Consider the following 24,406-nt stretch of genomic DNA (forward strand, 5'->3'; position numbering starts at 1 on the left):
AGGGTGTCACTCCACTGCATCAGATTCCACTGTACCTGCGATCTATTTTTAAAATTCCCTCGAGGTGATGGACCCAGATCGCGTCTATAGTATTCCCGTCAGGTAGCGACTCCTTGTTACCCGGCAACGCCGGGTACTTTTGCTGGCAATCACTAAATCAGTGTTACGTCCTTTTGCATTGAGAATGGTGTCAACTCCATTTGCAATTGATTTAATTCTGTTATGGATTATATTTGAGCATCAGGATGTCTTTTCCTCAGTGTTGTAATGCATTCCAGAGGATAGTCAGACTGCTCATGTAAATTTGATCTTTCTCTCAAATGTGTTCACTCTTCATTTATTCTGTTAAGACAAAGTGTCAGTCAATCCTAACTCTGAAAAATTATAGAATATGGATACATATCTTCAATATTATGACACATTCGTGTTTGTACATATATTCCAATTTCCATCTAATTCCAGTTGAATCCCATTTAATGTCTCTGCTCATCGCTGATACGTCTACACCCGGGACACCATTCCGTGCATTAACTACTGTGTGTAAAAGACCCATTACTTTCATCCTATCTCTCTTCTGCTTTACTCCACATTCGACGTGGTCTTGTCACTGTCGATTCTTCTGAAAAGCCCTTCTGCATTTATTACCCTGCGCTTGCGAAGCGAAAAGCAGGGTTAAGCATTCGGCTGCATGCGTACGAGTGGCGTACGTGTCTGCATTTTAATAATTCATTTTCTCAGCAACCGTTGGTCCGATTGACACGAAATGTTACCATAGGAGTGCCTCCGCCTGTATAATTGTATTATTCATAATTATGACATCATAGGTTACGTGGTACAGACGCCACCTTGGAAATAAGTTACACCTCTATGTCTCCCAAACCGCTCAATGGAAAAAAATTGAAACATGGCTCATTGTCAAGTACTCCCATGAAGAATAAGATATGTTGATGATGATGTCATCGTTCCTTCATTATGACGTCATAATTCGGCAAGTACAATGCTTGATCTAATCAGTATGAATTTTTTTTTTCCTCCGCAACTGTAAGCCCGATGGACACGAAATTTTTAGAATATGAGCTGTATAATTTTTGAATGATAATTATGATGTCATAGGTCACGTGGTACAGGCGCCATCTTGGAGAAATCGAAAAAAGTTGCACCTCTATATATCCGAAACCACTCCATGGAAAAAATTGAAACGTGACTCATTGTCAAGTACTCCCCTTGGGAAATAAGATAGCGTAATGATGATGTTATTGGTGCCTTCATTATGACATCATAATTTGACAAGTACAACACTTGTCCGATCATTATGAATTTTTTTTACTTAGCAAATGTTGGTCTGATGGTCACGAAATTTTCACCATAGGAGCGCCTCTTCCTGAAGAATATTTTAATGATGATCATGACATCATAGGTCATGTGGTACAGGCGCCATCTTGGAAAAACCGAAAAACGTTGCACCTCTATATATCTCCAAAACCGCTGCATGGAAAAAATTTAAACATGGCTCATTGTAAAGAACTCCATATGGGGAATAGGTGTTATTAACGGTGACGTCATTGGTGCCGTAATTATGACGCTATAATTCGACAGGGACAACGCTTAGTCTGATCAGTTTGAAATTTATTGGGCGTGATCTATGCAACAATTATATTAGAGAATAAAAATTTATGATGTCATCGCTCACGTGGTGTGGCAGCCATATTGGATCAAAAAAAACAACTTTCAAAAACAGAATAGTTGACTCGCACCAAGTTGACTGAGCTGGGTAAGTATTGTATGAATACCATCTTGTTTTAACTATATCCTTCATTGTGTTAAACATGTCTATCAGATAGCCTCGTAATTCACTCCTTTGTAATGTATTTTTTTAAATCGTTTTTTTTGTCCTATTTGTTGATTTGAATCATTTTTAAAATATATTTTGCTGGTATCACATCGTTCATAAACATATGTTCTTGAAATGTATTCTCGCTGTCCTGTGCTTTTTCTCCTTCAGGTGTGCTTGCATATGAGACATGTTCATCCGGTCACGTGCACAGTCGTCTCGCGCGCTTTCTAACAAGTTCAAAAGCGTGGGAAAAACACTTCAAGACAGATCTATAGGAGGGCACCTTTTATGTGTTACTGCGGTGGTCACACTGGCTCTTTTGAGCCGCTTGGCCATTATCTCCTGTTCACCCCCTCCCCCATCCAAGGTCAAAACGTGCTCCTCCTACCTAACTCCCTCCCCGCCTAATTGGCGACTGATTGTAGTCCGACGTGCCACCGAGCAAGGCGAGCGGGCGGAGCCCGGAGAGTCCATTGGCGGTCACGAGGTGGAGACGGCGTGGGATCTTGGGTTGCAGTGCCCGACGCTCCTCCGTGATCTCCCCGGGCCGGCCAGCTCGACGCTCTCCTCCCCGGAATGACAGCGGCTGGCTCCGGTCCAGGAGCCAGAAGGAAGGGAAGGTTGGAAGGAGGAGCGGTATGGGATGAGTCGGTGCCGACAGAGGAGGGTGCTCGCACAAAGTTGCGAGCGCAGCGCGCTTGAATAACGACGAGACCCCCTCCCCCCCAAAACCCTCCCCGTAACCCCCAATGGCGTGTTGAGTACGGCAGGAGGAGGGAGTGTTGTAGAGGGAGGAGGGAGAAGGCGTGCGGGATAATAGACTGTCGTCGCGCTTTTTTGCCGAGGAAGCGCAATTAGGCCGGAGAGGCAGGGATCCGTGAGAAAGGCGCGCTCGCCGGAGAGGCGCTTCTGAGCGTGCCATGGACAGGCGAAGAGGGAGATTCCGATGGAGAACGAAAGACCGAAGCCCGTGGCCCGTCACCGCCCTCGCGGTCCTGCTGCTGGTCCTCGAGCAAAGCCTGCAGGCGCACGGAGGAGGTGGGAGCGCGCCGGGAGCGCGAGCGTGCGCGCGTGTGTATTCTTAGCAGCAAAACTTTTTGGGAGTAACTATTTTTCGCAAGGACGAATTTACTCCCCGGAGCCTGAATTAACCATTCGGGTTGATCGCCAGCTGCAATTACAGCAAGGAGCGCTTCACTCGAGAAAGAGGGAGTTCGGGAAGGGAAACGAATGATAAAACAACGCGTTGTAAAATGCGCATTCCGTCTCGCACATCATTCCCTCGTTATGTTATTTAATATTTTATATTATGTCATTTTAAGTCATCAGCATCTGATTTTCTGCTGCACCAGAACCCTCGATCGCCCCATATGTTTACCTTGTGCACAATTTAAGTGTTGTTTCTGTTCAACCTTTGACGTTTCACGAACGAATGTGTGCACCAACGGTGTTCTTCCGGAGCTCCCAGATGAAATGAATAATTTGATCGTTCTGTTCACCACTCGGGTGTTTCCAGCTCGCTGAAAGGTTGGGCTATGTTCGAGGTGCTGCTTCTCCTTGTTGAGTGTATTAGTGCGGTTGAACAGGCTGGACGTGGCGGCCGGGAGGCGGAGGGGGGGGGGGGAGGGGTCGTCGACCCGGCCAAGGGCTCCATTTGAACCTGCGAACCGTTACGGGAGCCTCTGCCCCACGTCTGTGGCCTGAACGTGCCAAGACCCTCAGTGCTCGGGGTCACCTCGCCCTGCGCTTTCATCCCACCGTTCCGCTCGGCCTTGAAAGCTCTCTCGTCTTTGGAGGAGCGAGACAGACGTGTGTGTGTGTGTGTGTGTGTGTGTGTGTGTGTGTGTGTGTGTGTGTGTGTGTGTGTGTGTGTGTGTGTGTGTGTGTGTGTGTGTGTGTGTGGCGTGCTGACGAGGAGGGGAGTGTCGTTGAAGCTGAAGGGAAAGGTGTATGATGCATGTGTGAGAAGTGTTATGATTTATGGGAGCGAGACATGGGTAATGAACATAAAGCAGCAACGAAGGCTGGAAAGGCTGGAAAGGGTGGAAATGCGAATGGTTCGGTGGATGTGCGGAGTATCGTTGAGAGAGAGGAAGACAAATGATGAATTGCGAAAGATGATGGGAATAGAGCCTGTGATTGATGCTGTGAAGAGAAACAGTTTGAGATGGTTTGGTCATGTGTTGAGGAAGGATGAAAGTGACTGGTTGAGAAGAGTGATGGAAATGAATGTAGAAGGAAGTAGAGGACGGGGAAGACCGAGAAAGACTTGGCTGAAGATGGTGGAAGAAGAAATGCGGGCAAGGGGGTGAACAAGGGGAGATGCAGAAAATATGGCAAAATGGAGAAGATTGTCATGGGGACCGCAAGGCTAACCCCCACTCTGGCAGGGAAAATGGCCTTAAAATGCATGTTGTTGTTGTTGTTGTTTTGTGTGTGTGTGTGTTTGTTGTTTATGTGTGTATGTTTTTATGTGTATGTATATATGTGTGTGTATGTATGTATGTGTGTCTATGTATGTGTGTGTCTCTGTGTGTGTGTGTGTGTGTTTGTTTGTTTTATGGGTGTGTATGTGTATGTCTATGTATGTATGTGTGTTTGTTTGTTTATGGGTGTGTATGTGTGTAAGCATGTGTGTGTGTGTGTGTGTGTGTGTGTGTGTGTGTGTGTGTGTGTGTGTGTGTGTGTGTGTGTTCGTGTTCATGGAGTGGATTGCTGCCACTTCCTTTGTATCACATGAGGATTTTTTTTATTTCAAGCATGTCATCCAGATGTCTGCCTGAATTCTGAAATTTTGAGTGCATTGAAAGTGAAACAACTCTTCAGCAGTGATTGGTGTGTGTGTGCGTGTGTGCGCGCACCTGTTGTGTAACAAATTCTCTAAAGTCGGTTTTAGTTGCATGCAGTTGGGGGCTCAAAGGGAAAGTCAAAAACGTTTAAGGATCAGATGTGGGCGAACAAAATGGAAATCATTCTTTTTGTAAGATTGCGGTGTCAATTATAGTGAAGTGAGGCTGTATGAGCATATGAGGTTCCCCTTTCATATGTCCATCTCTTTTGCATGTGCCCTCTATCAAAGATTGAGAGATGGACTCAAATCCCCTGAATATGAACACTGGAACAAGCTGACCAAATACTGTAAAAAGAATGTGTGTGCATCAACACATTATTTTAGGTCTGATTTTATCCCAACTATTTTAATATGATCTACCGGACCGGATTGGATGATGCAGTGCCTTAATATATCGCCCACGATGGGTTGAATGAGCTCGATCACTGCTCCACATGAGACAAGTTTTCCCTGGACTCTGTGAGAAGAAAACCGTGACACCTGAGCAGTATTCCCACTTGACTTCTCTTAGTCTAAAATCGTGCAAAGAACCAGCCGAATCATGACATTCCATTGGTGAGGAACTGATTGGTGCAACCACATCACCATGGCTTGGCCAACATTCCTGGCAGACTGGAAAAGCTTTTGATCCAAAAAAAAAAAGTACTAAAGCTGCCTTTACAGAAAAATCAAATTCTAGGAGGATCCGAAAAATGTTATTTATTTTGTTATTTCCTTCCTTGGATGATTACAAGCTGTCGGGTGGCAGCCTATTGGCAAGAACACACCTTGTACTTCTTGAGTCTAAAAGTACTTCCCTAGAATCCATGCAAAGTTTTTTTTTTTTTTTTTTGAATCATCGAAGTCTATTTTGAATCAAGATGGGGAACAATCAAGTAAATGTAGCTGTGGAAATTCCAAACACCATTGACCATGGGATTTGACGTCACCGACATCCTTTGCTCCTTTCCCATTCATCTCCGACTCCTGTGGCAGTACATCCGAAAGGAAGATCACTTTTGTACATTTGAACCACTTTCTTTTGACCAAATTGGCCAGAATAAAACACAGAAACTTCCAGCACATCCAGTATCGAAGGGTATCTGCTTCAATAATAGTACAAATGATGACGACACAAAGGCCAAAATACCGTGCGGGTGTTTTCATGCAGCCGCACACAATCGGGTGTGATCCCAAAATTGTTACGGATAGAAGGTGTCTGTTTCTTTCTCAACAACCGTGAGCTCATCGACGTGGTACTCTAGTCGTTCGGACACTGGTGGTTCGGACTCCAGCAGCTGCGATTTTATAATGCAATGAATCCCATGTTTCACTGTTGTTGTTGAACCCAGTAGGACATCACTTATGGTCGAAAACCTCATCAATATTGCTTTTGAAAAGCATTCGGTGGCAAAAACTGAAGGATTTGCTTCGCCAGGAGCTGTTCTTCGTTTTTTGCGGAGCTCATCTGTGTTGTGTTGGAACTTTCCCTGGGCTATGACGTTTCAAAGTGCATTAGTGCTTTCGTTTCGGCTCACCCTGATGCACAATGGGTTTTTGATATATTCCAATGAAGCTTGCTTTGGATATTTTATTTTTAGAAAAGCACAGGTTATAATGTTGGAGTAACTCTTGAGAACCGCTATAATCACCGCATTGAAGCCTGGTGTTGGCTTCATGGTTAAGGTGCCTCGCCTAATATCTTAGGGTCTTGAGTTCGAGCTTCTGTCATGCTGATGAAATAACACCAGGTGGGTTGACCCAACCAGTCATCCTTCCAAGGTTGCCATCCGAAAATGGCTACCGGCTTACTGGAAACGGGCACTGCATCAGTGGCATAGCCGCACTCCCGGCAATGATGCAACCAGCAGCCATAGGCTGCATGCAGAACAAGTTATTGCATTAGGGACTATGGATTTGCTACATATGTTACCCCCTCCAAATCTGCTCTATATCTTCCCCACTGCATTGAAAATATGAAGATGACACTTCAGAGTTATCCGCATATTATGTATGCAAAAAACTGTAGGCTTTTTCAGACTGCCCTTTTCCTTCCCTGTAAGTCCCATACCATTTTCCTCTCTCGCCCACACTACCAATCCCCCCCAAACCCCAACCTCCATAACTCCCTGCCCTTCCTCTTCTCCTATATCCACCCCACATTCCCAGCCTTTTCTCAGTTTCTTTTTCTAACATCTTGCTCCACCCTACCCTTATTAGTGTATGCACTATATGGGTGGCTTGGCTGACCCAAGGCTGCATGCATGAAAAGTTCAGACAGCAGTGGATTTTTTTTCCAAGTGTCTATGAAGTTACTATAAAGCTTCAGCCTGTCTTTATTTACCTCAATGTTTCCGAGCTTTCATACATCCAACTGAGCCCTCCAGGGAATGCATTTACAAGAGTGATTTATGGAGAAGAACCTTTTAATGGAGCATACAAATACTGAGTTGGATGAAAATGGAGGGTGAATGATTTTGAACACTTCATAATGTGTACCATGATTTACAGCTTGCTCAAAGCGGAGAAAGCTTGCAAATACGAAGCTTTTACGAACATCAGCGGAGCACAGGCAAAGGAAGATCCGTTTATTTTATCTTGTTTAAAAAAATTTTTTTTCCTGGCTTACCGCCAACCTGTGGTGCAATGGAATGGAAACACTTCTCCAGATCCCGAGTCCTCAAAGCCAAACTCTGCCCGGGATTCTGATCCCTTTGTTGTTTAATCTGCACGGCTCCAGGATATGGTTCGGTTGTTCCTTTTAGTTTTGCAGAACTTTTTTTATGGTAAACCTTGAGAGGTGGAATCATGATGTCCGCCGGTCGTATTTTTGAGGGATGTTGGACGCACACCGTCTCATGGTTGAAGCACAGTGCGTTCCTTTATGCTTATTCCCCGAGGATGTGATGTGGTTCTTGCTGCACCGAGTGATGGAGCTCCTCAATAATTCCCAGATGGTGGCTTTCCTGATGGAAGGATGTTGGAGGCGCTCCAACTTGCATCTGTACTAAAGATCTACGGAATTATTATACTTATTATTTTTACGATTCTCAAATGTTGATGAAAAGTTCTGTTCAAACATTTCAGTTGAGGCATTTCAGTGGTGATGATCTACTGGATCGCTTGGATTCCAACCAAGGATGTCGATGCTCTTCATCTGCGTGATTTAGCCTCTGATGGTCTTACAGGATAGAGAGCTTCATTTGAAGATCACGATAAAGTTTTTAGGCTCACATTGAACTGTACTCAGGACAAGCCCTGCATGGCTGTCCAACAGAAGTTGGATTTGCTCATCTGTGAGGCATTAGGACCTGGTGAATGGCGGAAGCTTTCTGTGCTTGGAGCAAACATACGCAGCTGTTTCCTGCATTTGTGCAGCTCCGATCTTTTCCAGCGATTGAAAGTGCGGGTGTATTGCCTTGCTTTTAAGAGCCGTTATACATCTCCTTTCTTCTCAATCCACACGGCTCTCATAAGGTCAGGGGACCAAGTAATATTCTTGGCTCCCATTCTTATTTAATTCATTCTTGCATTATGGATTCATAGGTACTGTACAAATTTGTACAACTTTGTGAATTGTAATGGCTGATCTGAAAAACCTGAATAGCTCATACACCATGCTCAACAGTAATCCTATAAATAAGTCATTTTCTGTGTATCTGTCTGTCTGGTTGTCTGTCTGTCTGTCTGTGAAACACCAATCACGCCCAAACTACCGGGTCAATTGCCACCAAAATTGACACATGGACCAAAATGGACCTCCTGTTGAACATGCGATACTTTGTTTTTTTTTATATGACCATGGCTAATCATGATATCGCAAAATTTAATTACAAGTTATTAATTTATTTACTAGCAGGGGTAACTGCTCTCTGCCACTGCTCTCTCTCTCTCTCCTCTCTCTCTCTCTCTCTCTCTCTCTCTCTCTCTCTCTCTCTCTCTCTATCTCTCTATCTCTCTATCTCTCTATCTCTCTATCTCTCTATCTCTCTATCTCTCTATCTCTCTGTCTCTCTATCTATCTCTCTCTCTCTCTCTCTCTCTCTCTCTCTCTCTCTCTCTCTCTCTCTCTCTCACTCACTCACTCACTCACTCACTCACTCACTCACTCACTCCCTTCTTTCTCTCTCCTCCCCTTTCTCTCTACCCACCCTCTTAATATTTCCGTCAGCAAAACGACTGGTTGTATATGCTCGTTGTTATTAAAGGCAATTGGCCATTATCCTGCTCATACCAAAAACACCAAATTAGCCATTGTGCATCTTTTTGTACACCGCTCCTTTCCGATGCCATCTCCAGGCGCTGCATAACGTCATTGCCGGGCACCGAAGGGGGCTCGGCAATAATGCGCGCTGAAAGGGAGTACTCAGTTTTCACTCCAGTTGTTTTCTTGTTTTCTTTCTTGTTTGTTTTCTTGTTTGTCCGGGCGATTTCTCAGCCATACTTTAAGCGAGGAAGCTGAAATTTCGGCTCAATAGTGAGCAAATGCTTTGGCAAAAACTGTATTTTTTGTTTTTTGATTAATCAATTGATTGACGAGTTATTTAATTATTATCGATAAATTAAGTACTTATTCATTTCCTTTCTCTTCTGGGCATTATCTCAGGCACCTAGGAAGCTGATATTTTGACACGACAATGACCAAGTGATTTGACTGTAAAGGCTATTTTTGATTGTTATTGATTGTAAATCAATTAATTATTTAATTATTCGATTCATGACTTAATTAATTATTCTTTTTTCAGTTACAGATTCGGATGAAAGAGTGGTGGTTTAGGTATTCTATTAGCCAATTGATGAATTATTTAATTATTTAATGATTGTTATTTATTTATTTTCATTATTAATCATTTATTTATTTTCTTTCTCTTCTGGGCATTATCTCAGGCACCTTTTGAGCTAGGAAGCTGATATTTGGACACGATTGTGACCAAGTGATGTGGCTATAAAGGATATTTTTGATTCATTGATTAATCGATTAATTATTTATTGATTAATCAATTCATTATTTAATTTTTTCGATTAATGACTTATTTAATTAATTTTCCAAAAAGTTATAGCTTCGAATGGTTTAAGCTCAGTTTAGGTATGCTATTAGCCAATTTATTAAGAAAATATTTTAAAATCATTGTTTATTGATTTTGATTATGCAATTAATCAATCAATTATTGTACACCTCTCCCACCCAATTCAGTCTCTATGAGCTGCACGGCGGTATTGCCGGGCCAAAAGGCGCCACGGCAATGCTGCGCTGGAGGATATTTATTAATTTGGCATGGGGGCGGTGGTAATACTGCAATACTTTGTATCTGTACTTGTTTTCTTTTTCTTTTTTATTTCAGGTACAACTAAGTTTTTATGTTCAGGTGAACCTGGAGTTTGTTTATTGATTTTTATCGTCACCGCAGATTTTTTTCTTTGTCTCTGTGAAATAGATGCCAAAACAAGTTTAAATCATTGTATCAGGAAGTCAGCAGACTTCCGATGTAGGGTTGGAATGGCCACTCCATAGGTAAAATAAATCACAAATCCTCAAATTTGTTTTGCCAAGAAAAACAAACTTATAAACCTATAAAGTACCTACCAGTCGTTTGCAGAAGATTTCACATCTAAAAACACTCATGAAGCTCTTGGACAGCATTGCTCAACTACAAAGATGACAGATCCAAACAGTCCATTTGTAATTCTTATTCTTTTTAGACAGACTAACTAAAAAATGGTTTAAGCTCAGTGCTTGGTTTAAAGAAGAATATACTGCATTGTACAGTGGACAGGTCCATAACTACTCAATTTTTTCCACAAATTGAAGGGATCCCACAAAGTATGCATTTCAGCATACCTCCGCATAAGGGCCAAGAGGGTTGGGTGAGACCATACTTGTCAATCATCCTGATGGTGGGGGGGGGGGGGGGGGGGGTGGTGGTCTAATGTCTGTCCATCTGCTTTTTGCAAAAACTTCTGACCGCAACCACCAAATTTGGCATGCAGACCAAGTCCGAGCCAGGAATTGTCCACAGGGTATTTTCCTCTACCACCTCAGCCTTTAAAGACCCCGAAGACCCCAAAGACCATTTTAATATACTTTTTACATGCTTGAGAGATTAGATTACATGCTTGAGAGAGGACGTTTTACATGCTTGAGAGATGCGACCACTTAAGACCCGTAAGACGCCAAAGATCCATAAGAGCCCTTAGACAAGTAAGACCCTGGAGACCCTTTAAGATCTCAAAAACTCATAAGACCCTTAAGACCCTTAAGACACTTTATGACCTCGATGACCTTGAAGACCACAAAGGCGTTTTAAGACCTCTAAGACCCTTAACACCCTGAAAACCCCAAAGACCCATAAGACCCCTTTTACCCTTAAGATCCTTTCTACACTTTAAACACCTTTAAATCCCTTCACGCTTTAGACCCCTAGATCCTTTGAACACCATTTCGACCCCATACATCCTTCAGACAGATTAGACAGCTTGGACCCTTGACCATTTCGAGCTTAAGACCATGTAGAACCTTTTAAGCGCACACCATACAAACATCTATAGTCTTCTTGCAAAACACAGACGATACGTTTTTCAGAAAGTAATATCCACACTCAACCCACCCGGAGGTTCTGCTATCTACTATATATAAAGAAGAAAGTTTGTTTGCTTGTTCATTTATGCATTCAGACCCTGCAGCAGTGCGATCAAATTTTGTGTGGCCTCCTCCAGAGGAAGGTCGAGGGCGGTTTGGATAAAAAAAATTGATAAAACCAGATAATTGGCCTTGAAGCCTCGATTGGGTCTTGTGGCTATGCACTGCCTGGGTTTTTTCCTTGCGATCGAGAAATATGTATTGTGAAGAGCGTATGTTGGTGTTGTAGTGATTTGTTGTCAACACCACAAATTTAATTATTGGAGTATTTCATTGAATTTCCCCAGGCAACACTGGGTACTTTAGCTAGAATATCAATAATGGTAATAAAAAACATTTTTAATGCAAAAGGATGGACAGATAGTATGCCAAAAAGTATGTAAACAAGATAAGGATGCTCACAAGAAATGATCATGTGAACCATCTTGACATCTTACTTTTGAATGAGGGTGCTTCTCTGTCCATCCCTGCACCCATCTGCAATGATAGCTGTGTTTGTTTATTGTTTCCATATGTGAATTTTATCAGTGAAATATTAAACCGTTAATACACATACATATTCGTATGCACACACGCATGCACGCACACGCGCACACACGCACACAATGGAGGTGGATATACTTGGAAACCTAGTATATCTCTATTCCATCTCCTGAAACCCACCCACGTGTGGAGATATGTCAACAACACAAACTTGCAGGCACACGCACTTACACACATATACGTGCACACACTAGTATATATATATATATATATATATATATATATATATATATATATATATATATATATATATATATATATATATATATATATGTATATATATGAAATCAAGCAACCCATTTGAGAAACATGGGAATAAGATTATAAGAGATTGGAATAACAGAAGAGGAAGGAAGTGGGTTGTATGGGCAATAAAGACAAATGAGGGGTGAGGGCTGGGGTTTGAGGAGTGGTGCGAAAGTGTGAAATATCCCTTCGTATTTGTGTATGAGTCTGACAGAATGATGCAGAGGTAGCGTACTTAGGTTTGAGCTGTCTAGTCTGGATTTGATTGCTGACCCGAGGATAAAATGTCAGAATTTTTTTTTTTTTTTTAAAGGCAGGGTTTTGCATCACAAAGTGTATCGTCCCTCAGATAGAAGTTGACTTGGTGGCCAATTTACTTACATCACATGGTGGACATTAAAGATCCCACAGGGTCGTGGATGGGTTATCCTCAACACGCTGAACAAATTGCAAATTCTTGCCACGTTTCATCTTCCCAATGTTGGAAAATTATTGTAAATGCCAAGCCAGTTCGAGAAAAACCTGGGTCTACAAACTTCCCGTGGTCTGTGCCATGATGAGATGGTACGAATCAGGGCAGTAGTTGTAGTAGTAATCGTAGAAGACATATGCAACTTCAAAGGAGAAGGCCTCTATGCTCTATGCTCTATGCTCTATGCTCTCTATGAGAAGGCCTAGTTGTAGTAGTAATAGTACAAGATATATGCAACTTCAAAGGAGAAGGCCTCTATGCCTTTCAAGCATAATTTGTCACATTCTGACACCGACAAATAATAACTGACATTCAGGAATGTTTGCCGATAAACGAGGAAATTTACTGAGTAAAGTTCAAGTAAATGCCAACTATTTTGTTGAATTTTGGCGAGTTTCAAGAGAAATCAGGATGTATTTCTTTCTCTAATGTGCAAAAGCATCTTAAACATGGCCGCAAGCACAGCACTTCTGATGTTAATTTTTCATGTTGCCATTTCCTGTTGAAGGAATTCCTGCAAAGGCAGATCGGAGTTGCCAAGACGTAGCAGAAACAATGTTGTGCGGACATGTTGAGTCAGCCTTATGCGGGTGCCATCACCACCACTGGTGTATCAGCAGTTTCACTTTATCCAGCAGCTGCTTGTGTGATATTTAAATTGATTCCATGGTGTTGTGAGTAATCACAATCAGTCTTTCTTTTAAGTTTGATGTCGTAAAACACGTTTATGTAAAGGATTTTACAAAATTTTACATATTCAAGTAATTACAAAAGTTAACCGCATCCAGTTTGTCGATATGTAGTTCAGGTGTAATTGCCTTGGCTATTGGTTTTGAAATAAAGTAGTGACCATTCCAGACTTCTGAAGTGGCAGAATTTTCTTCCCACACTTTATATGAAATGAAAGTTGGATGCGCAGAAAGGAAAATTCTACTCCCATATGGCCTGCGCCATCACTACCCAGCACTGAAACATGCGTTTCCACCCCGACGCGGAACCCAGAACCCAATAACACCATTAACCTCCTGACTCCATTATTGTTCTGTGGGCTCAGGGTGAAAATAGTCTAAGATTGGAGAAAGAGATGTACAGCTCGAGATTTAAATAAAAAAAAAATAAAAAAAATCTGAGGAGTGTTTAGTTGAAGCTGACGAATGTACTCGTAATTTTAGCCTCTTTGGTTTGCTATAATCTAAGATCTCAGTCCAAAATATGGAAGTGGCATTACTGACCTAAATGTGACTGAATTGCGTTGTATTTCAAATAATTGTTTGAATCGGTGTTAATTTTGCTTTGTCAATATTGCTCTTTTGAAAGTCTTCCTCCAGTCGCCGGACCATTTGGTATGGCAGGCAGTTATCTGAGCAACTCTGCAGGTTTGACCACCCAATGGCCATCCTATTTGATCTGCCTGATGTCCCCTCAGTGAATTCCCGGCAAAGCTTAGATCTGCGTCCCGTGCTTCAACGAACCATTATGAATGAGTGTTTTTAGAGCATGCAACCAATTTCCTTCATTCTTTTTCCCCAATAACCCACCCCACCCCTTTTCAGCTGGGTTCGTTGATGTACTCCAAGTGCTGGATTTTTCGCTTGGCCCTGAGGGTGTCACGCCAATTCAAGGCATCTGCAACCGGCGCAGCGGCGTGGACCACCAAGACGTTGCTTATCACATCAGAAAAGAAGCCCAACTCAGCGTGCCTACAAAGTTCCTATTTCCAGGTCCATATGAATCTCTGCTGACGCTCGGTTTGTAGTATTTCAATTAATGTTCAATATGCAATTCGTAACATGATGAAATAACCCTGCACAAGTCAGGTAGAAACAAGGTTTAAAAGTTCAATTGTGTGTCCTGCTTTTCCTTATTAATACTCGACGGTTTTTTGGGGTTTTCCATATATCTTCTATTTTGAAGGAATTGTTAAATTTTAGTTTTAAGCTATATATTTACAAAAGCATGTAAGATAGAAACACTGGGAGATTTGACACTGTTCATTTGGGTCTTTGGTATAAGTCTGATGTCGCTTCATGCATTTCTTTCATCACACCTGATCAAAGGCTAATGGAGGAGCTTGCAGGTACATAAAGTCACACATGGATGTTAGGAATACATACATGAATAACTCGTTGGAGCAAGCCTACCTCCGCCATACTGAACAGTTTACATTTTTTATCCCACTGATAGGCCGGACCTGAATCCAAACCTGAAATAATATCTATTCAGCTTATTCTTGTCACACACCCAAACTGTCCATGAAGTTTGGTCTGAATCTGTCTCCAACTTTTGACATGTCATGCTATATATCGTTTTTGGTCTGATATCTTAATGGTGAATAATAACTGAAATTTTTTTTATAGTGTCTGGATTCAGATCCGGTTTTTCACCAAAGTCTAAGCAATTCGTCCTTGTCACACACCCAACCTGTCCACCAAATGTCATCCAAATCTATCCAAAACTTTTTGAGATATCTTACTCGCAGACAGATAGACATGGATGAAAACATAACCTGCGCTCACCTTCAATGGTGGAGGTAATACATACAAAATACTCGTATAGCTTGGATTTTGAAATCCAAATACCACGGCCTCTAAAGGTGGATCTGATCTGATAATATTCAATATATATTCAATGATACAAATTGCCAAAATGTTTATTTGCAGAAAAAATACAATGCAACAATTAAAATGTCATGAAATATTTATCTGAAAATTGATGATGAAAATTAATGCTGAAACAAACTGCTAAATATAATGTCGGGAAACGTACTTTTGGGCCACACAGTACATGTAACACATGCACACGCATGCACACGCACACGCACATGCACACGCACACATACACAAGCATACATACACACATATACACATACATACCTAATAACATACACACATATACACATTCACACATACACACCTAAACACATACACATTCACAATTTTTTGAATGAAAAGGTGCTTCCAACCAAAACAGTTGCTAGATCTACCCTGCTTTTCCAGTAATAACAAAGCAAGAGCAGATTCAGTCTCAGGTGACATTTCACCGATGAGAGACATGATTGGGTATTGTTTTCACTCATACGTTGATGGCCATTGACATTACACGTGGTACATGCTTGGGAGCCTCTGGTACGTGTTTCTGTCTGCGTTGTCGCTGATGACTCGCCAATAAGTGAAGAAACCAGTCTGGTGGCTGAGGGAGTGTGTAGCATTGGGATTCTCATGTATGTACTACGTGTGAATGTTTTGCAGCTGTATAGGAACTCTGGTATGAAACAGGAAATGGGCTTACTTTGTGTCGCCTTTCATGGTTGCTTTATGCAGCTTTCTTTGGCTGGAAGAGCATGGGAGGAGTCGATTTATTTACAACCCTAGCCACCTGGGATAATTCTTTAGGTGAGAGTTGATTGATTATTTCCTCCAGTCACAGGGGAGAGATGTAATTAGGTCTTGTTTGCACTCTATACAATGCTTTCAGAAAGTATTCACACCCCATGACTTTTTCATATTTTGTTGTTACAGCCTGAATTTAAAATGGATGGAATTGAGATTTTGTGTCACTGATCTGCACATAATATCACATGATGTCAAAGTGGAATTCTTTGTTTAGAATTTTTTGCAAATCTATTAAAGATGAAAGGATGAAATGTCTTGAGTCAATAGGTATTCAACCCCTTTGCGATGACACTCCCAATTGAGCACAGTTGCATCCAATTTCCTTTAATCCTCCTTGAGATTTCTCTACAAATTGATAGGAGTTCACCTCTGGCCAATTCAATTGATTGGACATGATTTAGAAAGAAACACACCTTCTTATACAAGGTGCCACAGTTGACAGTGTATGTCAGAACAGAAACTCTACCATGAAGTCCAATAAATTGTCTGTAGAACTCCAAGATGGAACTGTGAGGAGACACAGATCTGGGGTAGGGTATAAAACAATTTATAGAATGTTGAAAGTTCCCAAGAGCACAGTGAGCTTCATCATTAGGAAATGGAAACAGTATGGAATTACCCAGACTTTTCCTAGAGCAGGCGGTCTGACCAAACTGAGCACCCGGGCAAGAAGAACCTTGGTCACGGTGGTGTCCAAGAACTCAATGACAACTCTTACAGAACTAGAGTTCCTTGGCTGAGATGGGAAAACCTGCCGGAAGGACAACAGTCTCTGCAGCACTTCACAAATCTAGGCTCTATGGGAGAGTGGCCAGATGGAAGCCACTCCTGAGAAAAAAGCACTTGACAGCATGCCTGGAGTTTGCAAAAATGCACGTGAAAGACTCAGAGCATGAGGCAAAAGATTCTGTGGTCTGATGATATGGAAACTGAACTCTTTGGTCTGAATGCAAAGCGCTACATCTGGCGGAAACAAAACATAGCTCATAACCCATCTAACACCATCCTTACCATGAAGCATGGTGGTGGCAGCATCATGCTATGGGGATGCTTTTCCGCAGCAGGGATTGGGAGATTTGTAATGATAGAGGGAACAATGAATGCAATCAAATACAGTCAAATCCTTTGAGGAGAACCTGCTTCAGAGTGCAAAAGACCTTAGATTGTGGTGAAGATTTATGTTCCAACAGGACAATGACCCCAAACATACAGCTAAAGCAACACTGGAATGGCTTCAGAACAAGAACGTGGAAGTCCTTGAATGGTCCAGCCAAAGCCCAGACTTGAATCCCATTGAGAATCTGTGGAAAGACTTGAAGATTGCTGTTCACAGTTGCTCCTCATTCCAACTTGACAGAGCTTGAGCAAATCTGCAAGGAAGAATGGGATAAACTCTCCAAATCCAGATATGCAAAGCTGATACAGAAATACCCAAGAATACTTGAAGCTGTAATTACTGCTAAAGGCGCTTCTACGAAGTATTGACTCAGGGGTTGAATACTTATGTAAATTAGATATTTCTGTATTTCATTTTTAATTATTCTGGAAAATTTCAAAAAAGAAAGAAAAGAATTCACTTTGACATTATAGGGTATTATTTGCAGATCGGTGACAAAAAAAAATCAATTTAATCAATTTTAAATTCAGGCTGTAACAAAACAAAATGTGGAAAAAAGTCAAGGGGTGTGAATACTTTATGAAGGTACTGTATATTTATAGTCATTATATCCAGAAGTTCTATATTTGCATTTGGGTGTTAGGAGCCTAGATGAAACCTGAGTTTTTACTCAAGCCAAAACACTATCATAACAAAATCTCATTTTTGTCATGCTTTAAAACAGTTGAAAATAGCCCCCTCAGCCACAATTCGTTATAATGTCTTTTTGCAGGACGTTTGCCCTGCAGTAACCAAACCAAGAGTTACAGATGTGATATTTTCTTTGACTGCCACTATAAGAAATGTACAATAATTTAACAGGTTTATCGCAGCCCCCCATCCATGATATCATATATAGCCTCGTTGCTTGCTGGTCCTTTGAGGGCAATGACAATGTCTTGAAGGGCCACCACTAGATGGCAATTGGCATGAGGCCCATGGATAGTTAGGGCAGGAATTTCGAACTTCTCCAGGGAACAGGCACATAATTGCCTACGCTTTGCGAAGAACACCTTGGAATCTTTCACGCTCACCTGCAAGTGCTTGCAGACTTGTCCTATACTTGATATCCAATCCGACAGATGGCGTGCTCATTGATGCAGTGGCCTGCCTGCAAAACACCAGGGTGATATCGTATAGTCAGTCTCACATTGGGATCAAAACCCAGACTAGACAACTCAAAAGCGAGCTCATGCCCTCTGAGGTATCCATGCTGCCCTATGGAGACCGTTGGCCTGTCTCCTTTTGAAAATTTATAAAAGTGATCATGGGACACTTTCAACTTGAGCATTTCATTGGACATGCAAACTATTTCTTTACGAAAAGCATCACTTTTCATCATGGGATTTCTTCCCACATCCACAGCACTAAGTTCTGCCACTCGCAATACCAAGTCAGTGGTCTTGTGGGTTTTTGTCCCCGCACAAAGGTATCATTGGCCACAAACAGCGAAGTTCTAAAAACTTCAATGTAATTGTCTTTATCTAACTTGCCTGAACACAGATGGGGGTGAAGATAATGTGAGAGCATGCACAATGTTAATGCTTTTATTGTTTGGATCACGTCCCACTGCTCTCGGGCACCAAATTGTGGCTACAAATATGGCTGTGTGCGAAAGCACAATGAGAGAGTGGGGGAGACAGACAGACAGACAGACAGAGAGAGATGAGGAGGATGAAGGAGAGGAGAAAGAGGGGAGGGGAGTGGAGGAAGGGGAAGGATGGAGATGGAGAGGGAGAGGGAGAGGTACAGGGGAGGGGGAGAGAGTGGAGGAGAAAGGGGTAGAGAGAGGGAGAGAGAGAGAGAGAGAGAGAGAGAGACATTGAGAGAGACAGAGAGAGAGACACAGAGAGAGACACACACAGAGGGAGAGGGAGAGGGAGAGGGAAAAAGAAAGAGAAAAAAAGAGGGGAAAAAAAGGTGGGGGGGAGGGAGAGGGAGGGAAAGAGAAAGAGAAAGAGAAAGAGAGAAATAGAAGGAGCAGTAAAAACCTGCCACAGCAAAAAAATTGAGACTTTTTGGTCAGCTCTGACTAATGCAAACATTCCAAAGAAGGAGCGTAGCATGCTGTCGAGTTTGAGGCGAGGGTGTTTCGGCCTCTGAGGGTGTGTGAGGCAGAAAGCTTCTATTCAGGACTACGTTCCAAACGTGTGGCTCAACCACGCTTTGTGCAGTGAAGCACAGCCTGGTTTGTCGTAGTTGACAGACTCTTGGTTGTGAGGAACCACCGACTTCTGGGACTAGGCCCCGGAGTCTAGCACCGACAAAAAGCATTGTGTTTTGAAACTCAATCGATGTGTTTTGAATACTCAGCTGAGTTCTCATGTTGACTGGCTACTTTCTCATGAAAAGTCTGGCATTGTGCAGTTTCTGGAGTTCAGAAATATCCCAGTGAAACCATTTTGAATCGGCTGACACAATCCAAGATTTGTCTGCTTCAATAATGTTTACAACGTTGCACGTGGCACGTGTAGGCTGAAAGGATGTTTCACAAAAATAATCCTCTTACGTAATACAATGATGGGAGTTAAACCTCAGGCTCCGCCACAATTCACTCTCGGTCTCAATGGATGATGAGCGATTGCCTTGATCCTTGTAATATAGAATGATCACACTAGATTCTTTGTTTCTCCGCTCATCCGTTTTTTTATTCTTGCTCTATTGATATTGATGGATTGAACAGAACAATAGCTTTATGGATTGGAATTTAATTGTCCTACTTTACTTTTGTGTACAGTGCATTCAGAAAGTATTCAGACCCCTTCACTTTTTTCACATTTTGTTAAGTTGCAGCCTTATACTGAAATCGTTTAAATTCAATTTTTTCCCTCATCAATCTACACTCAATACCCCATAATGACAAAGAGAAAACAGGATTCTTTTCAATAAATTTGCAAAACTTTCTAAAATCCTGTTTTCTCTTTGTCATTATGGGGTATTGAGTGTAGATTGATGAGGGAAAAAATTGAATTTAAACGATTTCAGTATAAGGCTGCAACTTAACAAAATGTGAAAAAAGTGAAGGGGTCTGAATACTTTCTGAATGCACTGTATCCCTCTTCAGTTAAAATGAGAACTCTTCCGAACCTCTGTTCATACTTTGTACAATTAAATCCCAACATCATGTCAGATATTTATTTTCTTCCTGGAATTCTTGTTCTTTTTTTCTTTCCACCAAATTTTGCCACTCATATTTCATGGGGAGCTCTACACCAACACATTTGAAACTTTCAGGATTGTTCCACATCATCATGAGATCTAGTGTCCATCCTTCAATGTACCTGATTGCTTGAAACCTGAAAAGTGTGACAGAGGGGTCCAGAGGTAGTGGCAGGAGTTGTCGGTTGCTTGAGTATGGATGGTTTGATGGTTTTTGGGATTGTTGTCGTGCAGGCATGATGGGCTGAATGAACTCCTGCGCTAAAGTTCCTTGTATATCCTTGTATCCTTGTGTGTGGAATTTGCCATTCCACCCCCAGGAATCTGCTTTTCGAGAACAGCAGAACTAATTGACACAAAATTTGTGAGACCAGGGAACGCCATGGTTACGAAGGAGAAGTATCACTCTCAAATGAAATAGCTGGCACTGGCCAATCAAAATTGGTCATTTTTCCACATCAGGAAGTTAAATAAAATATAAATATGAACACATGTTCGCTTCCAAGGAACTTCGACACTGGAGGAAGCTATTAGGCCCAACAAGGCTTGTGCTATTATTGCCAAACAATAGTTGTTTGTCCTTGCTCTATCATTTTAAAATGTTGAGTATCAAGCAAGAAAGCAGCACGTACTATTTTTGGTATTCTGCATACAACACAACAACAACAACAGGCATTTTAAGGCCATTTTCCCTGCTAGAGCGGGGGTTAGCCTTGCGGTCCCCATGACAATCTTCTCCATCTTGCCCTATTTTCTGCATCTCCCCTTGTTAACCCCCTTGCCCGCATTTCTTCTTCGACAATCTTTAGTCAAGTCTTTCTCGGTCTTCCCCGTCCTCTACTTCCTTCTACATTCATTTCCATCACTCTTCTCAACCAGTCACTTTTATCCTTCCTCCACACATGACCAAACCATCTCAACCTGTTTCTCTTCACAGCATCAATCACAGGCTCTATTCCTATCATCTTTCACAATTCATCATTTGTCTTCCTCTCTCTCAACGATACTCCGCACATCCACCGAACCATTCGCATTTCCACCCTTTCCAGCCTTCGTTGCTGCTCTACGTTCATTACCCATGTCTCGCTCCCATAAGTCATAACACTTCTCACACATGCAGCATACACCTTTCCCTTCATGACTTCAGTATATAATTTTTGTTGGATGGATTTTGATGGGAAAATCTAGTATATGTTGGTGAAAGGCTAAACTCGTGTATATATCAGTACAGTATACTATATACAGTGTAGGCTGATCTAACGATTATGATTTCCACATCCTGTGAAGCACTCCCTCCCTCCAAAGTGGCTTCCCCAGCAACTGGTGAGCTAATTCTGATTTCAACAAGAAAAGCAGCTTTTTATCTGTTTGCAGTTTTTCCATATTAAAAATGATAAATTTTGAAGACTTCTCATAGTTTCTTATTTTAATTCCAGCCGTTAGTACTTGGAAGCTTTGCTAGTTTTGAGCAACTGTGGTTGTTATTGTTATCTGTCGTGTTTGTTTAGTCTTACATAAGAATCCTGTAGCAGAAATGCATCAGTATGGCCTTTATTAACTCTTGCCCATCAGAGATCAGAGAGAGGGAAAGGGAAGAGAGGAGGGATTCATAATGGGGCGGGGGACGCGGGGGATGCCGAGTGAGATCAACGGAGAGGGAAAGACTTTGGCTGCTTGGGTGTTATCTGATGACTGATGAGAGATCTCTTGCTGAGTCCTCGGCCGGAACCCCAAGCATCTTTGCCTGGTGTTTGGTTTTGGAGAGATTTTGCACACGGGATGTCGAAAATCTCTAATGCTCGTTTCTGACAGCGAATATGTGGAATACATTACTTCAAGACCACCTATTTACCCTTTTTTTTTTTTTTACTGATATGTACGTGACATCCGGCTATGAAGTATGATCATCTATCAGATTCCTCAAATGGTGTTACTGGGGTTATGAAGAGTTATGGAGAGTGACTTTCAGTCAAATAATAGTTTCATCCCGGCAAGGAATGCCAACGGGGAATGCGATTCTTCAAGACTCGTGTGAAAAGAAGTTTTACCTTTCAGGTTAATGTAAATTTTTGCAAAAGCAGATGCATGTTAGACATGATGCAGGCCTCCTTATCACAATTCCCCATTTGTTATTGTCACAAGTTGCATACTAATGTACCTCACACTATCCAACGTACTTTATTTTCGGCGTCCTCCCACCTTCTTTAATCTGCATGAACTGAACTTTATTGAACTTTCTGCTATTTATTTTTGTCTCCCTTCTTTTTCTGGGATCATAGATTCGACATTCCCAGCCGATTTCTCACTACTGACCACCCTGCGCCCTGAGCTTGGAACCCAGGCCTTCTTGTTGTCCCTGTACAGTGAGAATGGGGTACAGCAGCTGGGTTTGGAGGTGGGACGTTCACCAATATTTATCTACGAAGACCACAATACCGGCTCGCAGTCTCAGCCTTATCCAATGCTCACGGGTGTGAACCTTGCCGATGGAAAGTAAGTGAGAAGTTTTGGAAATCATCTCTCTTTTGCATCCTTCTCTATAAATTAATGAATCCACCTCTTCTCCACACTCATTTTATGGTTTATCTTTACCCTTGGCAATTTTCCAATTGAATCCTTAATGTGTTTCCATTGTGGCTTTTGAGCTTTTCCTGTCTCCTTTTTGGTTGTATAGCATGCTTTACACCTGATTCTGTCCTCTGATTTTTCGAACCAAATCTTCACCCTCCAATTCCTTGCTGTCAAACGTCTTGTCACTGACAATCCTTACTCCGTCCTCACTGTTTTGTCTTTCAATGTCCATCCTCTCTTTTCTATGGCGAAGCCCATCAGGCAGAGCCGTCTAGAACAGTGTTTGCCCGTATGTATGTATGTATGTATGTATGTATGTATGTATGTCCCCTCAAACGTATACCAATCAGAGCTGAGGACCTGGTCACATGACAGGGTGATGTGATTGCGTCTGATGTCATTATGGCGGTGCTGCGGCTGACTCTACACACACCGCCATTTTGATTTATATGCTGTTCATGCCGAACATATCGTCAAACCTGTCATATATCACAATGGCCATGCTCTACCTTAACGTTTTTCATTCAGTGTGAAACACAAACAAACCGATTGTTAAAATGACCATCAAATATCGAAAGCATCGGCGTTACGGCTCTTCCAACAATACAGTACATATAGGCCTTAGGCGTTATGACTCACCTGCCACTTTGGACAAATTAAGCCCAGGTTTCTTAATACAGTGGTAACGTTTCAGTAGTATCGTTTTCGTAATAATATTAATAATATACTTAATATAACCATCACACTTTAAGCCCAATGTCATAAATGGAAAGTTGATGGATTGAAGGGTGTAAAAGTGGAAGTAAGGAATTCACCTCGGTTTTTTTAAACGAATATAATTTTCATAATAATAACGTAACGTTATTATTATAGTAAATCTAATCGTAACACAAATCCCTTTGTAGTGGCTGCAACGTTACTGGAGGTTAAATATATATCTTATATACATTAAAGTAGCGGAAGTTTTGTGTCTGGCCGTCATGCTACGTCATTACGTATATGATGTCATTATGGCGCAAACACCCGCTCCCTTTGAGAGCGGCAGGGAAGGTCATTCCTCTTTAGGGTATATAGATTACAGTCTCTCTATGATCGGGTCTCAATAACATTGGGTGTGTGTTCATTTACCAAGTTTCTTGTGGAGAGATCGCCAAGTGGTTTCAGCATTCGAGCAAGCACTCCATTCAAAACCATTAAGGTTTTGGTTTGAATTTCCTGTAACTCGTAATTAATTAATCGTGTTCTGCTCCTCGTGTGTGGCCCTGTAGTTGTACCCCCGTCGGTGTTTTGTTAACTTAAGTGTGTTTTGCTTGGCTCTTGGTTTTTTCCCTTCTACCCCGAACATAATACTGTCTAACGTTCTAAATCCCCACCCCCCCCCCCCCCAAAAAACAAACAAAAAAAAACAAAAACATTTATTTTATTTTCTCCACGTGTACTGTTGTCTCATCCTGTATTTTCTGTCCAGGTGTGCTGTTCGCCCCACCCCCATTATCTCCTTGCCATCCACCGTTTGCCCTGTTCACGTGACTCGTGGTGGTCCCTCTCGGCTCTCCCCCCGTTGGT

The 24,406-nt window shown here is 41.9% G+C and overlaps 1 protein-coding gene across 1 annotated transcript in view; it reads left to right on the top strand.

Annotated features, from left to right (window-relative positions):
• Positions 1-2,290: 2,290 nt before the first annotated feature.
• Positions 2,291-24,406, top strand: part of LOC137438890 (uncharacterized) — a gene marked incomplete in the record, with an annotated part of 494,558 nt that continues 472,442 nt past the window's right edge. Inside the window, 3 exon segments of the mRNA XM_068134344.2 lie at positions 2,291-2,872; positions 14,116-14,283; positions 22,549-22,762. Of these exon segments, the coding sequence (XP_067990445.2) occupies positions 2,755-2,872; positions 14,116-14,283; positions 22,549-22,762 (500 nt within the window).

Source organism: Myxine glutinosa, chromosome 13, assembly GCF_964187855.1.
Source record: "Myxine glutinosa chromosome 13, kmMyxGlut1.1, whole genome shotgun sequence".
Taxonomy (NCBI): Eukaryota; Metazoa; Chordata; class Myxini; order Myxiniformes; family Myxinidae; genus Myxine; species Myxine glutinosa.